Genomic DNA, 24,106 nt, shown 5'->3' with positions numbered 1-24,106 from the left:
GTGAAGGGGTGACCCTGGGTCTGTTCCGTCCAAACACTGTTGAAGCAAGAGACAGATCTGCAGGACTGCTGGATGCACTGCCTATTCTACCTTCATTTTTAAAATAGTTTTGCTATGGGGCTCCTGGGTGGCTCAGTCAGTTAAGTGTCTGCCTTCAGCTCAGGTCATGATCCTAGGGTCCCAGGATCGAGTCCCACATCAGGCTCCTTGCTCAGTGGGGAACCTGCTCCTCCCTCTACCTGCCACTCTGCCTACTTGTCTCTCTCCCTGTGTGTGTCAAATAAATAAATAAATAAAATCTTAAAAAAAATAAAAGAGTTTTGCTAGATATAAGATTTTGGGTAGACAGTTTCCCCCCACCCTTTGGCACTTCAAATATGTCATCCCATGGCCTTCTGCCCTCCACAGTATCTAACAAGAAATTTACTGTTAATCTTAATGGAGTTCCCTTGTATATAACAAGTTGTTTTTCTCTTGCTACTTTTAAAACTTTATCTCTTGCTTTCAGGATTTTTTACTATGATTTATCTACATGTGGCTCTCTTTGAGTTTATCTTAGAGTTCTTTGAATTTTGATGTGTACATTGTTTTTCATCAAATTTGCAAGTTTTCAACCATTATTTCTTCAAATAGCTTTTTCTATTCCTTTCTCTCTCTGCTCTCCTTCTGGCGCTCCCATCACGCATATGCTGGTGTGTTTGACGTGGTGCACATTTCTCTCAGTCTCAGTTCAATTTTATTCATTATTTTTCCCTATTCCTTGGACTGAGTAAACTTTATTGATTTATCTTCAAATTTACCAATTCTTTCTATTTTAATTTCAAATCTGCTGTGAGCTCCTTTAATGATTTTTCATTAATCATTATACCTTTTAACTCCAGAATTTCCACCTAGCTCTTTTTAAAAATAATTTTCATCTCTTTATTGATATTCTTAATTCATGAAACACTGTCATCATATCTTACTTTACTTCTTTTTTTAATTTAAATTCAATTAGCCAACATATAGTACATCATTAGTTTCAGATGTAGTGTTCAATAATTCGTCAGTTGTGTATAACACCCGTCACTCATCACATCATGAGCCCTCCTTAATTAATTTACTTCTTTAAGCATGGTTTCCTTTTGTTGCTTGAACATATTTATAACGGCTACTTTGAAGTTTTTTTCTTGTGTGTGTGTGTGTGTACATGTGTGTTAGACTGCTTTTAATTACATAGCTGGGGAGGGATGGGGGCCTGTGTGGTGGTAGTGCCCCTACCCTCCTGGTCAGACCCTCAGGGACCAGACCAGTGCCCACAGGTCCTGAGCCCACACCAGCAGACCCCCAGGGCTGTACTGTGTCCCCCAGGGATGAGACCCCAGCAAGTGAGCAGGGCGAGGCCTGGCCTCCAAAAGGGTGAAGTCTTTTTCTAGTAAATCTGACATCTGGGTCCTATCACAGGCACCTTCCAGTGCTTGCATTTTTTCCTGTGAATGAGTCACACTTTCCAGTTTCTTTGAATGCCTCATACTTTTTTGATGAAAAAATCTGGATAATATATTTAGCATGTTAATAAATGACAGCATGATAATATAGTTTAGGATATGTTAAATAATATATTTTAGCAACTCCAACCTACAGGGCTTATTGATGTGGTTTGCTCATTTATTTGTTTAGCATCTTGCCTGGACTATTTTAGTGAAGTCCCTTTCACCCACTGCATGCAACCTATGATGTTGTTCCTCAGTGCGTGCGGCCTTGGGCATGAAGTGACAGTGGTTTTATCACCTATCTTTGACTCTCTAATCTTTCTGTTAAACTGTCTGTTGCTGTTGGTATTACGCCCAGCTATTAGCCTCCACTAATTGCCAGCTGATTGCTCTATTGTTTTTGAGGCACAAATTGCTCCTTCATCTGATACAATGAAATTTAGGCTCATTTGCAGGATTAATTTTTAAGGCCAGTCTTCGAACATTGTTCTGCCACCAAGGGGCACTTTTTATCTGTCTCTTTCCCTGGTTCTCCCTTATAAACTAACCAGCCTATATTTTAGTTTGTTGCTCTCATGAAGCTGCCAGCTTCCTCTCAATTACGAAGCCCCAGAACCTTGTCCACAATTACCTGGAACTTAAACTCTGTGATACAGAGATGAGAACTGCTGATGACCTGCTCCTCCTAAGGCAATACCATATCCCTCAACCGGGAGCTAAGGAGAAAAGAATCCCTGTATTCTGGACTGAATTATCTAGAGCTGACTTTCCATCATGCTGAGTTGGAAAGGGAAATGGAGGGAGTAGGTTGTGGTTCAAATGTCACAGATTCTCCCTCTTTTTTACCAAGTTTTAGTGTATCAGGGGAAAAAAAACCCAGTATGTCTGACTCCATGCTACTTCTATTTCCCTTGCTTCTGCTTTAGCCCTGCTTGTATGTAGGCACGTTAATCATCGGAGAAATTTTGCTAACAGCTAAGATTTGCAAAAACTGTTTTCTACCCAAAATCTACCTCACCCAAGGAGGTAAGGAAGCACATACAGAAATGACTATGCTATGCTTAACATTTACAAGAATGACATGACCAGATTCTTGTACACAAAGATCAACTGACCAAGGACAAACCAGTTTTATGACCTCCCTCAGATAACTACAGACATCAGTTACCTTCTGACTCCAACCCCCTCTTACTTCCCCCCTTTGCTAACATAAAAGAAGCTTGAATTTCATGCCAAGGGGAGATGGTTGTTTAGGACAACAGTCGGTATCTCCTTGGTTTGCTGGCTTTCCAGATAAAGTCATTTTCCTTACCCCAACATCTTGCCCCTAGACTTGTGGGCCTGTCATGCAGTGAGCAGAACAAGCTTGGACTTGGTTACATTAGTAGACTTTCTTGAATAATCTGTTTCCTCATTTGCTTAGGCCCTCAGCGCAATGTCCAAAGATTCTAGATAATTGCTTTAAAAATAATTTTCACCAGGGTTGCCTGGGTGGCTCAGTTGGTTAAGTGTTCGACTCTTGGTTTCAGCTCAGGCCATGATCTCAGGATCGTGAGACTGAGCCCCATATCAGGCTCACGCTCAGCATGAAGTCTGCTTGAGAGTCTTTCCCTCTCCTTCTCCCTCCCCCTCTGTTCTTCCCCCACTCACGCTCTCTCTCAAATAAATAAATAAATAAAATCTTTAAAAGAAACAATTTTCACCAGTTATGCCTGTCTCACTGGGGAGCATTTCCACAGAGCTCTTCTGCCACCATTTCAGAAGTAGCCACCCTTCCTGCTCTTTTTTCTGCTAAACTAAGCTTCTAGAATTTGTATCTCAGGTTGCTTCAAGCCAACATTATGCTCCTGGAGTGAGCCTTGCAAGGAACTGAGGGAGAGACACACAGAGCCGGGGTGACATCATGGGAGTCCCTGGATCAGCCCTACACTTGGAATCATCTGGACTTCACGGTCAGAAAAGCCAAAAAATTTCCTTCTTTCCTTAGCTAGTTAGAGTTGAGTTTTTTACATGTAACTAAGAGTTGTAACTAATATCCTGAATGTCAAACCTTTAATAGTGTGGGAGTAAATGATAAGGATTATGGAAAGCTTGTTCAACAAAACTGGTATCTAGGGTAATTTGAGCTTTTTGATAGCTCATTTTGTCCCAATAATTTATGGTCTCTTGATGCTTAATGAAATACAGAGATATCACTTATGGTGATTCTAATAGATGCTCCTCTTAATAAGGATTTTTAATATGTTCATATACATCTGTCAATAGTTGTTGCCATCCAAAGGGTTGGTTCCAAGGAAGACTCAATGTTTACTGCTAATGCTGAGTTATAATATTAATAATAGTACAAAGGCCTGACCTTAATTATAGAAAGTTCTTATAAGTTAGGTAACTTCTCTTTTCCATTAGCCTGCTGCTAACTCATTAGAATATCTCTTGTAAGCATATAGTTTTCCAAATATTGGAACTAGTTACAAACCTCTTTAACAAACTACAAGTGGAAAAAGGGAAGATTAAATATTGTTACTATTTTTTTTTAATATTTATTTTATTTATTGGGGGGGAGGGGCAGAGGGTGAAGGAGAGATAGTCCCACACTGAGTGCAGAGCCCGATGTGGGGCTCGATCTCACGATCCTGAGATCACCACCTGAGCTGAAGCCAAGAGTTAGCACTTAACTGACTGTGCCACCCAGGCACCCCTATATATTGTTATTCTTGATGTGATGTAGAAAATCTAGGTAATCTAAGATTTTTATTTATTTGGCATGATACTCCTTTGGAATATTAAAGAATGTGTCGAGACTGTTAGAAATATAGATGCATCCAGAGAATTCAGGAAGAATGTATAGGTCAAGGCTGTAAGCAATTTTATCCTACTTCTCATGACAATATTCTTCACTAACTCCTTCCTCTGAGATAGATGCTTATGGCAAGTGTTGGGAGCAGGAAAGACATCAGACATTTTTATAATCTTGGAATTTATGGGGGGATGGATTAGCCTGGTGATGGGTATTAAAGAGGGCATGTACTGCATGGAGCCCTGGGTGTTATGCACAAACAATGAATCATGGAACACTACATCAAAAACTAATGATGTAATGTATGGTGATTAACATAACATAATAAAATAAAAAAAAACAAAGAAAAAAGAAACAAAAAACAAACAAACAAAAATTGGTTTAAAAAGGCCTTTCTCCCTGGATGAGACTTACAGAGCACCTTAACCTAATGTGTATTTCCACATACTGGGTGCTGCTTGCCAATAAAGTCTCTGAAGATTCTGCAATTCAGTGATCTCTGTCATGTTTGGAATATCTCTAGGATCCCCAGAAAACTACAATTAGCGGTTTTTGGAATCAAGGAGGCAGAGTGTGTAACAAAAATGTATAGATCCATAAAAAAATCTTGCTAATTCCAATTAAATGGAAGAGAGTTGATGTGAATTCATGACAATTATTTTTACAATAGTGAAAGCTTTATGGCTGTTACTAAAGAAAAAGAGAAAAGTACTCTAGGATAAATTTTAATGAACAGATTTGATTTATTTGTAATTGGCAGATTGTTTTAAATACTTTAAGCTTCTAAGTTACCTGAGAGCAGTATGCATCTTAGAGAGCTTACAAGCCACCTGCAGTTTACTTTGCACTAATAATGGTCCTGCTCTTTGGAACGTTACTCACAGAAATAGAAAATTAAATGTCCACTGGTTTCTAGGACTTCATAATTCATGAATTGGTAGAATCTGAGTTCCACTAATTGTACTGGAGAATCTAATAAGCTTGAGTTGCAGACTTGCACTCTGATCTTATTCTGATAGTAAAATCTTATGTGAGAAGGGTTTTTTTTTTTTTTTTTTTTTTTCTACAGGCTTGGGGTAGATGATACCTTCTCAGAATATGGGTGAGATTATGGTTCTCAATCGACTGACCTACCACTTGCTAGAATGTTTGCATTTTGGGATCTCCATCTTCACTCTGCTGCCTCAGCAATACATTTGATTTGGTTTTACAGAGATGAATTTCAAGGAAAACATCACCTAGACTTTATTTCAAATTACTCTGAGGATTAATACATTCTACTGATGCCCACAAATGCTGTGTTCATAATCTGCTGTTATGATATATGACTCGGAGAAGGTAAATGTCCTGTCAACCACAATCTCTCTTTATTATTTTTAAGGAGAGCTAGTTTCCATTATCAAAAGCAGATAAGGAATGCCAGCACTCATCTGTCATTCAAAATGGAACGCTTACTTAGCTGGGAATGAATGAAAACCATCACGTGGAAGGTTTGTTTTTTTAATAGTGGTGATAAAGTCACAACTCAAGGTCAGGGGAAAATTCAAATGCGGTTCCACTGGGTTGCTTATATTTTTTGCATAGGTTGGAAAGACAATTTTCCAATAGTAACTTTGGTTTTTGAATACATTTTCCCCCCTAAAACAGAGACAGGAAGAAGAAACCTGACATTTTTTCTCATCTTCTGAAATGGTAATTAGTTTTTATATCTTCCACCTACAGATTTTAGTTCCAGTTTGAGGTAGTCTGTCCTTACCTACACTTTTATGCAATGAATCCCATCTCAGGTGATGGTCTGTGGCGTGTGACAAACAGGTCATTTAACGAGTGAGTAAACCTGTGCAGATAGGTACCAAGAGTACAGTCAGGCTGAGCTCAGTCTTCCCATAGGTTCTGGGTAGGAAATGTTAAAAGGGCCACTTGCCATTTAGGGTTTGATGGTAAGACTTCTCTACATGGCCATCTCCCAGGCACCTCAAAATCAAAATATGACCCAAGTTAAGCGCATCTCATCCCATGAAAACTGGTCATCCTCCTGTCTTTTCCATCTCTCCAAAGACCACCATCCATTGAGTATGATGAACCATAACAAACTGCCTTTTTTCATAGCTCACAATAGCTGATTATTGGCAATTTCAAACAGATTAGCCTGACTGGTTGTTCAGGTCAGAGACCTGGGTGAAATCCTTCTCACCTCACTCCCCTTCAACTCTTACAACAAGCTAGTCGTGAGAACTGGTAAATTCTCTTTCTCAGTCAGGTTCTGAATCCATTTTTAAGGCACTCAACATAGCTCAAATCATCACTAATTGGCCTAGTGATTCCACTGTCCACACTGCAATGAACTAGGGTGTACTCTTTAAAACACAAGCCAGATCAGCCCACTTGCATAATAGAAAGCAGTCAATGGCTTCTCAAAGTCCTTAACACAAACACCAGACAATCCAACCCCTGCGGACCTCGTTAATCCCACGTCATCCTATTTTCTGGTTACTCTACCTTCTTTCATTTTCTGAAGCATGCTCCTTTCCAACTCAGGCCTTTGAACATATTGTTCCATCTGCTTGGTACCCTCTTCTCTCTCATTACCAACCAGGCCCTTATCACTCAGTGATCCCTGCTGCTTCTGCGTTCATGCCTCAGCATAAATGCCATGTCCCAAAAGATCCTTCTATGACCTCTCACTGACCAGTATGGAACCCCAAATTACATATATCCATGAGACTTCAACACAGATCATACTTCCAATTACCTGTTCAATGCTAGGCTCAAACTCTAAAGGAGCAAGTCTGTGGCTGACTCATTTGCCGCCATATTGCTATCACTAACCCAGGGCCTAGAACCTAATGGGCCCTGGGTAAACATTTGCTGAAGGTACAGATCACTCACAAATGTCACGACTGCAATTGACAAGTCAAAGCTGCCATCTTTGCTCCATGATATTCCAGTTTTGATATATCTTCAGTGATTTTTCTATTTAGGATTTTTAAAAAGGTAACAAATATATTTAACTAAAAAATTCAAAACTGAGAGGCTGAACTGGAACTCTGGACCTCTTTTGAATTATTCCCTAGCATCTGGCAATGGTTATGGTTATAAGAGAAGTAGTAATAATCAAAGCTAACATTTATTGAGGGCAAACTATGTGCCAAGCTTCTGGAGGAACATGAGGCCTAGTGAAGGTGGGGGGATTTACTGAGGTTCACACAGCTAGTAAAGGTAGAACCAAAATCACAAAGACCCATAATCCAAGACATGCTTCGGATGCTCTCAGTCCCTCAATCTTTGGGACAGATAACTTCTTGAACACAAGGATCCTCTATACCTGGAAGACTAAGAGAAATCAATTACAGAATCCAAGAGAAACACATTCTCAGCTCTAAGTAAAATGTCTTTAAACACACACCAGTTAATTTCACCATGTTTCCAAGAACAATTCTCTCCCGAGCAGCATCTTATTAAAAGCTCGTGTTCCTACCGGAAGAAAGAGTCTCTGAGCAGCACAGGGTTTGAATAATTTCTTCCATTCCTGAGGGTTTCCAACCGAAAACGTGATGGGGTAGATTCTGTGCTCAAACTTCTTTGTATATGAGTCAGGCCACTGTCGTAACTGAAAAACAAGGAAGACAAGGGGAGGGTGATTAGGCCCCAGAGAAATGGAAAACACCTGAAGCTCCTGGATGTTCAAATGGAAATTATTCAGGCAACTTACATAGAAAGTCTAACTTCACCACCATGATTAATGCTCAATGAATGAAAGACTATGGCTAGGATGAAAAATAAATAACATCTAGAGTTGTCAAGCATGTTAGGAGACTGGCACATAAACACTACAAGGGGAGTACAAATTTGAATAAACTTCCAAGAGGGCAATTTGGAAATTGGGAACAACCAACCCCAAAAGATAAAGGCACAAGACTTTCAACACAGCCTTGTTTGTAATTTAAAAAAAAAAACCCTTGAGAACAAACCAAATGCTCAATAATTAGGAATTGAGAAAATTAATTATGATAGAACTATACAACAGACTATTGTAACAGTTAAACTAAAGTTAGATCTATATGTGCTGACAAGGAAAAATGTTCATTATAAATAACATTTTATTATAAAATTTATATAATTTTAAATAAATAAATTTATTATAAAATTTATTATAAATGACAATGTTTATTATTAAAAATAAAAAGCAAAATGCAAAAAAAATTTATGTTTCTGTCTTAAAGGGAAAATATATGCATGTATATTTTATATGGAGAGAAAAATCTGGACAGATAGACACTAAACTTTTTTTTTTTTAAGATTTTATTTATTTATTTGACAGAGAGAGAGAGCACAAGTATGGGGAGTGGCAGGCAGAGGGAGAGGGAGAAGCAGACTCCCTGCTGAGCAGGGAGCCCAACGTGGGGCTCAATCCCAGGACCCCGAGACCATGACCCAAGCTGAAGGCAGACGCTTAACCAATGTTGAGCCTCCTTTCGTATGCTTATCTGCCATCTGTGTATCTTCTTAAGTTTTTGAGTTAATGTTTCCCTATTGACACAATAGTTCTACTTCTAAGAAAAAATTCCCAAAGTCCATTCATATTTATGACAAGGTAGTTTATCATAATGTTGTCGGTAACAGAGCAAAGTTGGAAACAACCTAAATAGCAGTTTGGTTAAATGAGCTCCGGGGTATGTCTACATAAGAGAATATCATGCAGGAACAAGCGACAACATCTTACAGTAAGGGTTTGCAAACCGTTGGTAGGACAAGGACCAAATCCAGCTGGCTACAAAAAGCACACAAGCCAAGAATGATTAGACACTTTTAAATAGCTGAAAAAAGTAAAAACAAGAGTAATATTTTGTGACATGTGGGAGTCACATGAGATTTGAATTTTAGTGTCCATAAATAAAAGTTTTATCGGAACACTGTCACACCTAATTGTGTACATATTTCTATGGCAGCTTTTACACTGAATGTAAGAGTTGAATAGCTACAAGACCACACAGCCTGCGAAGCCTAAAAAAGCTATTGTCTGGTCTTTTACAGAAAAAGCTGGACAACCCCAGTTTTAGAAGAAATTCAGTAATACAAAACTCAGTGATATAAAAGGGAATATAGAAGATGATCCCATTTCTGATGTTGATATGAAAAGAAAAGGAATATAAGTAAATCTACCAAGATTGCTCTCCCTGACCTTTAGGATGGTTGATTTGTTTAATTTATAATCTTTTGACTTTTTTTTTTACAATGTACATATATTGCTTATACAGTCACATAAAAATGTTTGAAGCAACATACCACTGATCATGCTTTAAATTTACAACTTTGAGATGGATATATGAGAGAGAAATCTCAGAAGGAGAAAGAGGAGGAGTGACAAAGTATTTGATAAGTGGTTTCTGAGGGCCACTGACCGATCAGAACCCATGCCAGGCAAAAACACCAGCACACTGCACTGATTCATCAGAACTGACTCTGGCCATAAACACTCAGTGCGACAACACTGACCCATCAGAATGGACACCAGGGACAGATGCTGAGTCCAACTGTGCCTTGCCACATCAGCCCAAAATCAGCCCTGAAAGGAGAATGGGAAGGTCTCTTGGTCTGTTGGTTTCCTTGACTCTCTGACCTTCTAGAAGGGTTTATCTACCTTTGCCAATCTGTGTTTTTTAAACTGGAATGTTCAGTCCATTTACATTTGTTTCAATGCATGTATTTGAATAGTATAGCAGCTCCTGCCACTGGAAGTTCTCGACACCTCTTCCTGTGGCAGAGGACACACACACACACACATACACACTCACACAGGGTGTTGCCATCCTCCTGGACCCACCCATCACCAGAATGGATTGGTGGTTATCCCCGCCCCCTTCAGTGTCCCAGTTTTTCCTGATAGATGCGCCAAACCTAAAGCACATGTCTGATTCCCGAGCTGCCAGGAGCGGCTAGGAAATCAACCAGCTGGCATTTTCAGCTCCTATATTGAGAGATGACAAAAATAAATGAGACTCCAAAATATTAAATATCTACATTATACTTGGTAAATAGCTCCAGACATATTGTACTTATATGGTTTAAAAATTTTAAAAAAAAATTCTACTTCAATAGAGTAGAATTCACCCATAAAGCAGTTTCCAGAGGAATCATGAGGTCAACTGGCACGTTGTTTTGTTTTTATCCTGAGATATGTGGCCTTGAGCTTCACAGGAAGTTATCACAAGAAACTGGATATTCTGGGGCACCTGGGTGGCTCAGCTGGTTAAGCATCTGCCTTCAGCTCAGGTCATGATCCCAGAGTCCTGGGATCGAGCCCCACATCGGGCTCCCTGCTCCGCGGGAAGCCTGCTTCTCCCTTTCCCACTCCCCCTGCTTGTGTTCCCTCTCTCGCTGTGTCTCCCTCTGTCAAATAAATAAATAAAATCTTAAAAAAAAAAAAAAAAGAAACTGGATATTCCCACAATGCCTCAGTGTTGGAAGTGAGACCCTCGCGAAGGAGGGCCGACCCTGCGTCTCCATACCAGCATCTCCTGGGGTTACACACAAATCTGCTGCTGCCACCCTACTACTTGAGGGCTAACAAGGTACTGGAGATGTTCCAAAGAATCTCTGTGGAATCAAAGAATAAAGAGATCACGTGATTCAGCCTCACAAGTCTGCTCTGCAATAACAGAGCAAGGATCATCTGCCCTTCCACTGAAACGGTTGAGACGGAGGAAAGCTCTGTGACTTCCATAAGAGACAAGGTTTTATATCTAAACTTTACACTTTTAATCCCTGCACAGAAAAGAAAGGGATGAGGTCAGATGCCCTGCCTCTCTTTTAACACCCTATTACAGTTTCCTTTGTTAGTTGAGCTCCACTGGTCTAACAAAGACCCGAGGAAAGGAGCCATCACAGGGATAAAGTCACCAGAGCAATTCAAATGATTTTTCAAATTCAATGATTTTCCCACACAATTTAGTTCCCAACTTATAATGTACCAATTACCACGGCTCACAGAAAATTACTCCCAAACTTAGTGTTAAAATGACCATCTAGGGGCGCCTGGGTGGCTCAGTCGTTAAGCATCTGCCTTCAGCTCAGGTCATGATCCCAGGGTCCTGGGATCGAGCCCCGCATCGGGCTCCCTGCTCCACGGGAAGCCTGCTTCTCCCTCTCCCACTCCCGCTACTTGTGTTCCCTCTCTCGCTGTGTCTCTCTCTGTCAAATAAATAAATAAAATCTGAAAGAAAAAAAAAACATCTATAATGCTCACAGATTCCATGGATCAGGAATTCGGACAAGGCACAGAAGGGGCGGCTTACACTGTTGCATGATGTCTGGGGCCTCGGCGAGAAGCTTTGAAGGCTGGAGGCTGGAATCATCTGAATGCTAGTCCATTCACACATCTGGCAATTGAGGCCAGCTATGGGCTGGGGACCTCAGCTCTTCTCTGAGTGGGTCTCTCCACACAATCTCTCCATATGGGCTAGTGTGGGCTTCCTCACCACATGCTGGCCAGGTTCCCGGGGCAGGCATCCCAAGAAAGCCGGGCAGAAGCTATATTCTTTCTATGCCCTAGCCTCAAATGTCACGTGAACATTACATGTAGCATACTCTATTTTGTACATGCATACATATGATGTATATAGATGCATATGTATTAGCTATTACCTTTTAACAAGTTATCCCCAAAACTCAGTGGCTCAAAACCACAAAAACGTATTCTCTCATGTAGTTTCTTAGGGTCAAAAATCTGCAAGCTGCGTTGTTCTGGCTCAGGGCCTCTCATGAGGGTATAGTCCAACTACTGGCTGGGGCTAGAGTCATCTGAAGGCTTGGTGGGGCGGGAGGTTCCGTCTCCGAGCTCCCTCACGTGAGTGTCACAAGAAGCCCCGATTCCTCACCGCGTAGATCTCTCCGAGGGCTGCTCTGACATGAAAGTGGCTTATCCCCCAGCAGGTGATCCAGGCAAGAAAGTGAGTGCAGACAAGATAGGAAGCATGGTGCCTTTTTAAACGGGATCTCAGAACTGACACAGCATCGCATCTTCCCTATGCTGTTGGTCACACAGGCCAACGCTTGGGGCAGCGAAGGAGGGAAGTACAGTAGGGTGTGAATAACAGAAGGTGGGGCCACACCTTGTTTCCCCTCACCTTCTTTAAGTTCAGTTCTATTTTGTTCTGCTCCATCCTCATGTCCCAGCCTCTAGCACCCAGTGGGTACTCAATAAATACTTGTTAGATGGATACTGTGCAAGACAGTGCTAGAATTTGTCCACAGCCAGTTTCCTCCCTTTTTGCACACCGAGCACTTCCCAGCCCCTTGCCGTTGGGTGAGCCTTGTGACTGCTTCTGGACAGCTCAATGTGAGTGGAAAAGACTCATGTCACTGTCAAGCTGAGGGAGTGAAATGCACAGTCGTGATCCCTTGTCTCTCTCTTTCCTGCATGGCATCCCAAGAACTTTAGAGGCCAAGTGTTCCAGCAGGTGCAACTCAAAGCATGAATAGTCTTGGGGCGCCTGGCTGGCTGGACCGAAAGAGCATGCAACTCTTGACCTCAGGGTCTTGAGCTCAAACCCCATGTTGGGTGTAGAGATTACCAAAAACAATAAATAAACTTAAAAAAAAAAAAAAAGCATGAATAGTCTTTGTCATCTTCAGTCCCAGACCTAAGTGCCTGTGTGAGACAAGCAGTAGGCACGTGGAAAGTCTCTGAGCTTTTTTGGAGGTGTTAAAGCAGCCTGACCTAGCCTATCCTGATTCCAGATACCTTAGCTCTTTTATCAGTGTTGCTTGCTTCAGGTTACAGACAGGGAAACTGAAGCTCTGAGAGGCCACAAGGTTTGCCTGAGATCCGGCAGCAAGCATACAGGGGAGCAGATGAGTCTTCTACCTACTAGTTGGAGAGGTAGTATGTACACTGGTTGAGCTCATGGAGGTTTGAGGCTGTGACCTTGAACCGACACCTGATGAGCAAATCGCTAAAGCTCTTTGCAAAAGAGGGACATGATTGCTGCCTTCAGGTGGGGGTTAAGGAGGGGTAAGTCATAAATCAGAAGCCCTTGATCAATGGTAATTGTCATCATCATCCCCTTTCACCACAGCTCCGGAACAACAAACCATGCGTGTGCCAATCTCTTCCCTTTCCCTTGACTCGGATCTTTTTTCAAGGCATTTTCCAATCAATTTCAAAGCTTTTAGACAAGCTGGCCTCTCCTGGTGACGAAGTCATGGGGATATTTTTCTTTAGGAAACATACCCGTTTTCTAGCTTTCTGTTAGCAACCTTTCTCTGCCCAATAGGCTTCTTTGGCCTTTCTCATTAGTGTAGCCAGCCTGGCGCCAGGAGGCGGTCTGCTGACCCAAGTCCGTGGATACAAAATGAACCACTTCTTGCTCTACCAGCACGCAAGGCCCTACCACAAGAGCAAATGTCCAAGACAAAGCAAAGCTTGGTCTGCAAAGGCACACTCGTACCCAGACTGGAGAGAAGAGGTACTTCCAAAGCTCTCCTCCTGTACTGACAAAAAAATCAGTACTTGTTCCTCAGTATAGGAATAGTCAACTCAACAGGGATCCAGACACATAATAAAATACTATACAGTCACCAGAAAAGACGAGGTAAGAATGTCTGAGTCCTGACCTGGAACGATGCTGACAATATGGTTTTAAGGGAGGAAAAGCAAGTCCCAGTACGACACATAGAGAATAAACTTGATTTTATAAAAGAAATACAGGGGCACCTGGGTGGCTCAGCCAGTTAAGTGTCTGCCTTCGGCTCGGGTCATGATCCTGGGGTCCTGGGATAGAGCCCCATGTGGGGCTCTCTGCTCAGCTGGGAGCCTTCTTCTCCCTCTCCTTTGGCTCCTACACCCTGCTTGTGCTCTCACTCTCTCTCTCAAATAAATTTTAAAAAAATCTTTAAAAGAAATACATGTTAGGGCACTTGGGTGGCTCAGCTGGTTAAGCAACTGCCTTCGGCTCAGGTCATGATCCTGGAGTCCCGGGATCGAGTCCCGCATCGGGCTCCCTGCTCGGCGGGGAGTCTGCTTCTCCCTCTGACCCTCCCCCCTCTCATGCTCTCTCTATCTCATTCTCTCTCTCAAATAAATAAATAAAATCTTTAAAAAAAAAAAGAAATACATGTTAATCTGGGCACATACAACTGTATGTGCTATAGAGGTATATATTTATACATACATACAAATATACATTTATACACATATACATACATCCACACAGAAAAACACACACACAAACACACACCTGTATGTGAAAAAAATATGAAAGAGTAACTCAAAATTGCTAACTCTGATAGTTTCTTGTGTGGGACTGAGGGTACCAAGGCCTCCTACCTTTTAATGTATGAAATCTATATCATTTGAATTTATTTTAATGAACATTTATTACTTGTCATTCAAAAAACCTATGTAAAGAGAATTTGTAGACAGCTACCTGGCCCCTACATGAGAGCCATGTAATTACACCAGAGGGCTCAAGCCCCGGGTCAAGTGCTTCAAGTGTATCATCTCATAGAACCCTTATACTATCTCTGTAAGGTAGGTGTAACTATCCCTAAATGACCGATGAGAACAGCAAGGCTCAGAGTCAAGCGCATGGTCACACGGCAGAGTCCGCCGCGAAAATTAGTGAATCACATTAGTGAAGGGGATACGCATCCCCACAATGCACTCCATAACTGTGGCATAATGTCCGCACACTCCATAACTGTGGCACCACCATTTCCACAAATTCACCTGCTTATCAAACTCAGGCTTCAGAGAGTCTTCCGTGAAGATGTGGAATTGGATCTTCCTGTGGCTAAAGAGTATGGCGGATTTGAGCATGACCAGGGTCTCCTCCAGCCGATTGCCGCAGGCCACCACGGCCAAGTGGATCCAGAGCTCCGGAGGCAGCACGGCCTGAAAACTCCTGAGTTCTCCAGGCCTCCTAGGAAGAAGCAAAACAAGTTAAAGCTATTAATAAACTCATAAAATTTAAACACACACACACACACACACACACCCAGCTAGTGAATGGCTGGAACATTTCAAAACATGAACAGGCACAATCTGTTATATTTTATAAAGTGATAAGCATTTTGACAATTCTCCCTGCTTAGAGAAAAATACCATTTATTCCCATATTTATCCTGGCAATAGCAGCATGAGTCACTGTTTGGACGGCCATAGGTGTCTGAGACTTTTTCTGCCCCACTCAGCTGTCGAGCGCCTGCTGGCTGCCGGATGGCCCGTGTTTGGAAATAGCACTGCTAAATTTCCAGCAGCTGACACAGGGGCTGTGCTGCTCACACTCATACGGGCCACGCAAATTAGATTTGAATGCAACATGGACAAGACGAGGGTGGGTTGTGGCTTTCCCATGTGAAACGAGCAACATGATATTCCCATCATCTGGATGGTTTTAGGTTGCGGTGGAATGCATGACCACCACACCAAAGGAAAATCATGCGAGTCTGGGAGGTGAGCAGAGAAAATAACATATGTGCCTCCATCACATCTTTGGAGAGTCTTGAGAAACAGGTGTTAATCCTAACTGTCTCACTCAAACTTGCTGAGGTGGTAGGTTTGAAATTCGGCTTCCAGTATGTGAGTCGTATTAATGAGAAACAGGCAGGAGAGGAGGCAGGTTAAGCTGAAAATGACCAAGGTATTAAATACTGAGTCAACAGCTGAGAGGGAAATAGGGTCCAAGAGTCCAGAATCATCATCCAGCTATTTCCTCGCAATAAAAGATTTGTTCCAGACAAGGAGACGTAGCCAAGCCTCAAACACACCACTGAGAGATATTTGCAGGCAAGTTGGAAGGAGTTGGCCTGGAAAAGGTGCCCTGAGACGAATGAAACTAATTTACTTGCACAAAAGACTTGGAGGCCAGGGAAACTTGGACATGGAATGCTACCTTCCTTCCAAAACCTTCCAGTCCAATCAGCGCACTGCTCCATTACCCGCTGCTCTGTTGAATAATGGCAGTCTTGCTCCAGATTTCTTTCACCAGGAAGAGAGGTGAAGATGTGGGTGGAGCACATCGGACAGCTTTCCAATTTGATTACTTAAGAGCGTGCTTAGTGGAAGCTCAGCGAAGCTCAGGCGCAAGAGATACTCAGATTCCACTGATTTCACAGATCACAGAACAGCACTTAGAGATGTCCTAAATATCTCCTGAAGTTGTCATCCACTTCTCTTCATCCCCCTGCTGCTACCCGGTGAGGCCACCAGCTTCTTTCACCTCAACCACTGTGACAGCTCTCTAGATGAGCCACATGCCTCCAGTCTTATCCTTTAACTCCCACCCTCTGATTTCTTCTTGTTGGCACCAGAGTGACGTTCTTCTAAAATGCAAATAGGAATGTGTTATTCTTTTGGTTAAAATAAATGTAAGGGCTCCTGGCTGCCCTCAAGATTGAGTCCAAACTGATGATCATGGCTGCTATTTACATTTCTTGTAACTGCCTCCAGCATTCCCAGCCTCGGGGGACAGCCATTCATAATCATAGCCATAGTCACACATACTCCTACTCTCCATCCATTTTTGTTTCTGGTCAACAGACTGCTGGGTTGTCTCCAGGTCTTGGCACTCATCTGTCTCTCTCTCTGTCCCTCTCTCTCTCTCTGTGTCTCTCTCTAAGAAATGCTCTCCTCTGCTGTCTTTTTCCTGCTTACTTCAGACCATGTATTAATCAACAAATCTATACGGAGGACTATGCCTTGCACTGTTCTAGGTACCTGAAGACAGCAGTGAACGAAACAGACCAAGATGCCTGCCCTTCTGTATTCTAAGGGTGGCAGGGGAAAGACAAAGAAGGAAGTAGCAGTAACTTAGTAACTTACATAGAAAGTTAACCAGTGATAGGCGCTACGAAGGAAATACACCCTTGAGCAGAGAGGGATGCAGCAGTGGCTGTTGGGCTGGTAGATATTTTTATACAGTGCCGAGTTGGGAAAGTCCTCACTGAGATGGTGAAATCTGATGACAACTTGAAGGAGGTGAGGAAGTGAGTCATGTGCATTTCTGGGTGAGGAGCATTCCAGGCAGAGGACACAGAGCAAAGGTACTAAAACAGGATCATGCCTGGTAAATTCAAGGACCCTGCTGAACGGACTCAGATGTCTTCTCTTCCTCAGCTCTGTGGGCGAGTTTTCGGACCCACCATTAAAACCTTAGTAATCAGGAAAATACTAATTTTTTTTTAAGATTTTATTTATTTACTTATTTGACAGAGAGAGAGAGAGCACAAGAAGGGGGAGCAGCAGAGGGAGAGGGAGAAGAAGGCTTCCTGCGGAGCAGGGAGCCCGATGCAGGGCTCAATGCGGGACTCGGTCCCAGGACTCTGGGATCATGACCTGAGCTGAAGGCAGTCACTTAACTGACTGAGCCACCCAGGTGCCCCGGAAAATACTAATTTTAAAACAGTAAAGGGACTCCATTTTATTTTTGGATTGGCAAAACTTAAGGAATAAAATAAAAGCTGACCCATTCCAAGCTCCAGAGTAGATATGAAGGCAGGGAACAGCTCAGAAATAGCCAGAGGTGGGGCACCTGGGTGGCTCAGGCAGCTAAGTGACCGACTCTTAATTTCCACTCAGGTCATGATCTCAGGGTTGTGAGATCTCTGTGCTGGGCGTGGAGCCTGCTGAAGATTCTCTCTCTTCCCATCTCCCTCTGCCCCTCCCTGCCTTAAACAAAAGAAAGAAAGAAATAGCCAGGGGCAGTGTAAGTTAACCCAAACATTTTGGATAGCCGTTTGGTAACATCTAGCAGGAATGAAGAGGCACGACACCCTCCAGCCCTCCAGTTCTATGCCTACATATATAAACTGAAAAAATCCTTGCACATTTGCACAAGACCCATTCAAGAATGCTCACAGCAGCCCTGTTTATAATAGTGAAGAACCGGAAATAGCTTTGCTGTCCATACATAGGTGAATCATGAACATAGGCAATATGTTTAAGAGGAATACTACATGGCAGTGAAAATGAACAAACCAGAATATCAAATATCAACATAAGGTCAAAGAAGAAAAAAGCAACTTGCAGAAGGATAGCAACAGAATGATACCATTTAATTTTTTTTAAGATTTTATTTATTTATTGAGATATAGAGTGAGCACGGCCTGGAACACAGAGGGAGAAGCAGGCTCCCCGCGGAGCAGGGAACCTGATGCAGGACTCGATCCCAGGACCCCGGGATCATGACCTGAGCCGAAGGCAGACGCTTAACCAACTGAGTCACCCAGGCGCCCCATAGAATGATACCATTTAGATGAAACTTAAAAACAAGCAAAATAGCACTGCATGTTGTTCACAGAGTTATGTAGTAAAAATAAACGTGCACGAGGATGATAAACATCAAATGCAGGATAGTGGTTATTTCTGGGGATTTAAATTTTTATTTTTATTTTTATTTTAAGATTTTATTCATTTATTTGAGAGAGAGAATGAGAGAGAGCACATGAGAGGGGGGAGGGTCAGAGGGAGAAGCAGACTCCCTGCCGAGCAGGGAACCCGATGCGGGACTCGATCCAGGGACTCCAGGATCATGACCTGAGCCGAAGGCAGTCGCTTAACCAACTGAGCCACCCAGGCGCCCCTAAATTTTTATTTCTTAAGATGAGTGCCAGGTACACAGAAATTCATTATGTTATTATCTGTATTTTTTGTATGCCCAAACTATTTGACGACTTTTTTTTTTTTAAGATTTTATTTGAGAGAGAGAGTACATGCATGCGTGGGCATATGCGCTTTAGTGAGCAAGGGGAGGAGCAGAGGCGGAGGGAGAGGGAGAGAATCTCAAGTAGGCTCCGCCCTGAGCGGAGCTGACGCGGGGCTCGATCTCATGACCCTGAGATCATGACTTGAGCCAAAACCAAGAGTCAGACACTGAACTGGTTGAGCCACTCAGGGGCCCAAAAACCTTTTTTTTTTTTTTAATCAAAAAGAGCTTGCACTCCTCTGCAGCATAGCAAGCTACTTCTCTGCAGGTTTCCGTGATTTGGGACTGCACAGCACAAAAAGCAGGGGCTGGGGACTGCAATCTTCCTTGGTGTCTGGTGACAGGTATTAAAAAAGAAAAATAGGGGCACCTGGGTGGCTCAGTTGGTTAAGCGACTGCCTTCGGCTCAGGTCATGATCCTGGAGTTCTTGGATCGAGTCCCACATCAGGCTCCCTGCTCAGCAGGGAGTCTGCTTCTCCCTCTGACCATCCTCTCTCTCATGCTCTCTGTCTCTCATTCTCTCTCTCGCAAATAAATAAAATCTTAAAAAAAGAAAGAAAAATAAAGGCCTCTCCTGATAGCAGTTCAAGTATCAGTGGTTGGGATTTAATGAGACCTTTTCTGCTCCCCCTCTATTACCTCTCACATTACATTCAAAATCTCAGGCTTCAGGTAGTAAGCATTTGTGTTGTGATCAAAATGAATAATCAAGTTTAAGGGCACTGAAATGGCGTGCCTTTCACCCACTCCTACCGACAGCACACACAGCTCCACTCAAATGTCACTTGAGACCCTTCGAGGATCAAGGGAAAGTCCAGTCCATGAACCTAAAACTCCTTAACCCCTTGAATGACAGAGTTTGGGAAGGGAATGGGCAGTGGGGAATTGTAGCACTGCTCAGACTGATGGTTAACTATTCTTATTTATACTTTATAAAAGGGGACTGGAGTGGACACTTGCTGTCCAGGATTTTGAGAAGCTTCCAGGTAAGGCTGGGGACTGATGGTAACCATCTTGGCCACCATACTGGTAGAGCCTGAATGGGAGTCAACACAGCAGAAAGCAGAGCCAAAAAACGGCAGGTCACATCTTTGCTGGCCCTACTTAAGCACGTGTATCCAGGTGCACCTGACCATAACTGAGGACCGTTCCTTTTTTTTTTTTTTTTAGAGAGAAAGAGAGTGAGCACAAGTAGGAGGGGGGGCAGAGGGAGACGGAGAGAGAAAAATCTTAAGCTCCACTGGGTGTGGAGCCCAGCGTGGGGCTCGATCTCACAACCCTGAGATCATGACCTGAGCCAAGATCAAGAGTCAGACACTTAACTGAATGAGCCACCCAGGCGCCCCCAGACAGTTCAATTTTTAAGCCGGCACATTTCCTTTTTGCTGAAGCCACATGGAAACAAACTTACAGCTTAGCAATCAAAAAAGAGTCCTAAAGTAGGGCTTAAAAATGTTTCCAGGAGCATCTGGGTGGCTCAGTCGGTTAAGCCGCTGCCTTCGGCTCAGGTCATGATCCCGGGGTCCTGGGATCGAGCTCCGCATCGGGCTCCCTGCTCAGCGGGAAGCCTGCTTCTCCCTCTCCCGCTGCCTGCCTCTCTGCCTACTTGTTCTCTCTCTCTGTCAAATAAATGAATAAAATCTTTAAAAAAAAAAGTTTCCAATCCCCTTTGACTAGCTCCACCTCTCTCATATTCTCACCTTGAGTCAGCCTTTGAAATGCTCACTGAATCCATGTCTTCCTTGTTGCTCACTGCTAGGGCCCTTATCCAAAGCCCCATCACTCTTGCAGTTTTGTAGCTGGATTAGATACCAGATACCATCTAGTGCAGGGGATTCCCTACCCCGGTCACACATCACAGTCATTGGAGGTGCTTGTTAATATGCAAACCTCCACGCCACAAGAGATTCTTAATCAGTGGGTCTTGGGGGAGGTCCTAGAGTTTACTTATTAATACAGCTGTACCACAATCACCCACAGTTCTTGGCTACAGCACCTCTCCTTTCTCTCCCCAAATCTTCCCCCACACCCTCAGGAAAGTGCACTCCATGCTCAGCCTTTTCTCAGGGTAGTCTCTTCACGTCTTGCCGTAATGAAAACATGGCTACCTTGTGAGGTTGCCGCCTCCCCAGCAGACCCCCATGTGGAAGCTGCTCTTCCTCCCCTCCCCCAGGAGCCTCGGGACAGTAGCTGGGCTGGTGTCCTCCTTGTTCTTCACTGCCACACCTAGACATGGGATGTGTCTTCATAGTGACATCTGTGGATGAAAACTACTCTATCTTCTGTCTTTGTTGGTACCATCTCTCAGCTTCCCAAGAGTGCTCTTAACTCAATGAAGAGCTTAGCTCCTTGCTCACAGAATTCCTCCCAGCACTCTCCAGGACTTCAACCACCGTTTAGAAGATGTTCCCTGCCTCCTGACTCTTCAGTCTGGGGACTTCTGCACCCACCACCTTCCCTTCTTTCTACCTGAGACACCCAGTGCTGCACTCACGTCCTGGACTTTTACTGTGTCCTCCACCTGGAATATTCTTCCCTTTGCATGGACACCTCCTTCTTTTTGAACAGCAGAATGAGCTTCCCTGACCACCTCATCGAAGGAGCACCCTCCCTTTTATTCTTTGTCATGGTCTTTGCTTATTTCCTTCCAAAAACTTACCTCAGCTGGTGATTATAAATTCTTTCAATGTAATTTATATCAAGGACACAGTATATACCATCAATCTAAGGCAATGTAAACAAGCAAAATCTCTATCTTTAGAAAAAGATCAGAATAAAATATATAATGTACGCTTCTAATTAAAAAAATAAAACAGGGGTGCCTGGGTGGCTCAGTCATTTAACTGTCTGACTTGATTTCGGCTCAGGTCGTGATCTCAGGGTCATGAGACTGAGCTCTTTCTCGGGCTCCGAGCTGGGCATGGAGCCTGCTTGAGATTCTCTCTCTCCCTCTCTCTCTGCCCCTGCATGCACATGCTCTCTCTCTCTCTTTCTAAAAAAAATACATATATATGTATAAAACATATATATTGAAATACTAATGTTGGTAACTGGAAAAAAATCTTGCCCTATAAAACTTTCTTTGCATGTTATGTCCTGGTCTATATTCCATTGAATACATATTTTTACAGCTGTACTAACAGTGTACCTACATCCTCATATTCCACATTTTTCATCTGATTCTTTTACTTTTCTTGTTACTTTTTAAGTCTTCATAGCCATATCATTGTAACTGGCTAACTACTAGTCCATCCAACGAAAACACCAGAGCTTATTAGCATGGCCCTTTTGTTGGTTGTTTCCAACTATTCTGTCATATTAAAAAAAAAAAAAAAAGTCTGGTACTAAACTGTGAGCCAACAGATTTTTTTTCTTCTTTTCTTTTGGCCTTCGATTACATTCCCAGAAATGACATTCCTGGGTGAATAGCTATTATCCTACCAAGAATGTAGTAACCTTGATAGTTTCTGAAATTTACCCAAGAGTTAGAAAACACATACCGTGAGAAAAAACAAAACCCCAAAAACAACAAACATGACCCCTGCCACCTCCGAGTTACTTGCATGACATAACTATGGAGCTGACTGCTGAAACACGATGAGACGGGCTTGCATACGGCATCCGTGCCTCCAAATTCTGCGTGTTCCAGAGGGTGATGTCTCAGCTGCAATTATCATTAAGACACCACATCAAATCACTTTGAGCCTGTGAGTGAGAAAGCCATTCCATTCCCAGTTCTTTCTCTACAATGTCAGTAAGAAAGTCTCAGCTTGGTGCTAACATGTCTTGGACACCTTTCTAATGTTACCTGATCCTCCCTTTCAACTAAAAAGACAGCAGATCTCAGATACAGATCATTCAACAGCCAAGTCAGAAATGACCAACATTGTTTCATCTTCTTAGTGTAGGTAGGATTCGAGGATTACCTTCTATTTATGTTACCACCGACAATTTGTGGCAGTGATAGAAAGTTTCCCCTAAAATAAATATACTTAGAATGTGGAGAAATTAGAACCCTCACACATTGCTGGTGGGATTGTAAAAGAGTGCAGCCACTTTGGAAAACAGTTCCACAGTTCTGGTTAAACACAGAACTACCACGGGACCCGGCAATTCCGCTCCTACGTATCTACGCAAGAGAAATGAAAATCTATGTCCGCACATAAACTTACACGCAAATGTTCATAGCAGCATTAGTCACAATAGCCAGAGTCTAACCCAAATGTCCCCCAACTGATGAATGGATAAATAAAAGGTGGCATACTCATAAAATGAAAAATCATTCATCCATTAAAGGAATGAAGTGCTGATGCATGTTACAACATCTATGAACCTTAAACACGGTAAATTGTGAACCTTGTGAAAATACAGAAGACCACATATTTCTGATTCCATAGATAGGAAAAGTCCACAAGGGGCGCCTGGGTGGCTCAGTGGTTGGGCGTCTGCCTCTGGCTCAGGTCATGATCCCGGAGTCCAGGGATCGAGCCCCGCATCGGGCTCCCTGCTTGGCAGGGAGTCTGCCTCTCCCTCTGGCCCTCTCCCCTCTTATGCTCTCTCTCTCTCTCTCTCAAATAAATAAATAAAATCTTAAAAAAAAAAAAAAAAAAGGAAAAGTCCACAATAGGAAAACCCAGAGAGGCATAAAGCAGATTAGTGGTCACCAGGGACTGGGGAAGAGGGTAAATGTGGAGTGACAGCTTAATGGGCACAGGGTTTTTTTCTTTCGGGCGGTGAAAATATTCTGAAATTCGGTGTGGTAATGGTTGTACAACTCTGCAAATAAACTAAAAACCACTGTACTGTACGTCTTGAAAGGGTATTTGGATTGTATTGCAATCAAGCTATGATTAAATAAATAAATGCACTTATGTTTAACAAAGATTTTTTTTTTTTTAATGTTTCAAGTTAACACTGGTAGTGGCCATATCGTAAGAATGATGGCTCTGATGTGGGACTGACTGCCATTTGGAAAACATTGTCTCAAGTGTCCCGGCTCAAGCCCTCTCTGTGCAAACTGAAGATGATATTCATCGGAGGCTCAGAGGGAGAAGCAGCTTTACCAGCCCCACACTGTCCGAGACGAGGCGTCTCCTTCATCGCTTAAAAGTCTCAAGAGTGCGACTTAATT

General features: G+C 42.8%; 1 protein-coding gene across 1 annotated transcript in view; it reads right to left on the bottom strand.

The window, feature by feature from the left end:
• The window catches only part of GXYLT2 (glucoside xylosyltransferase 2), a 94,780-nt gene that overhangs the window by 57,304 nt on the left and 13,370 nt on the right, over positions 1-24,106 (bottom strand). Inside the window, exons 2-3 of the mRNA XM_081820833.1 lie at positions 14,999-15,191; positions 7,748-7,879 (exon numbers count right to left, since the gene is read on the bottom strand). Coding sequence (XP_081676959.1) covers positions 7,748-7,879; positions 14,999-15,191 — 325 coding nt within the window. The remainder of the gene's footprint in view (positions 1-7,747; positions 7,880-14,998; positions 15,192-24,106) is intronic.

The sequence above is a fragment of the Leptonychotes weddellii genome, chromosome 1, assembly GCF_054177405.1.
Source record: "Leptonychotes weddellii isolate Sample4059 chromosome 1, ASM5417740v2, whole genome shotgun sequence".
Taxonomy (NCBI): domain Eukaryota; kingdom Metazoa; phylum Chordata; class Mammalia; order Carnivora; family Phocidae; genus Leptonychotes; species Leptonychotes weddellii.
This window is presented reverse-complemented; position numbering and strand designations above follow the sequence as displayed.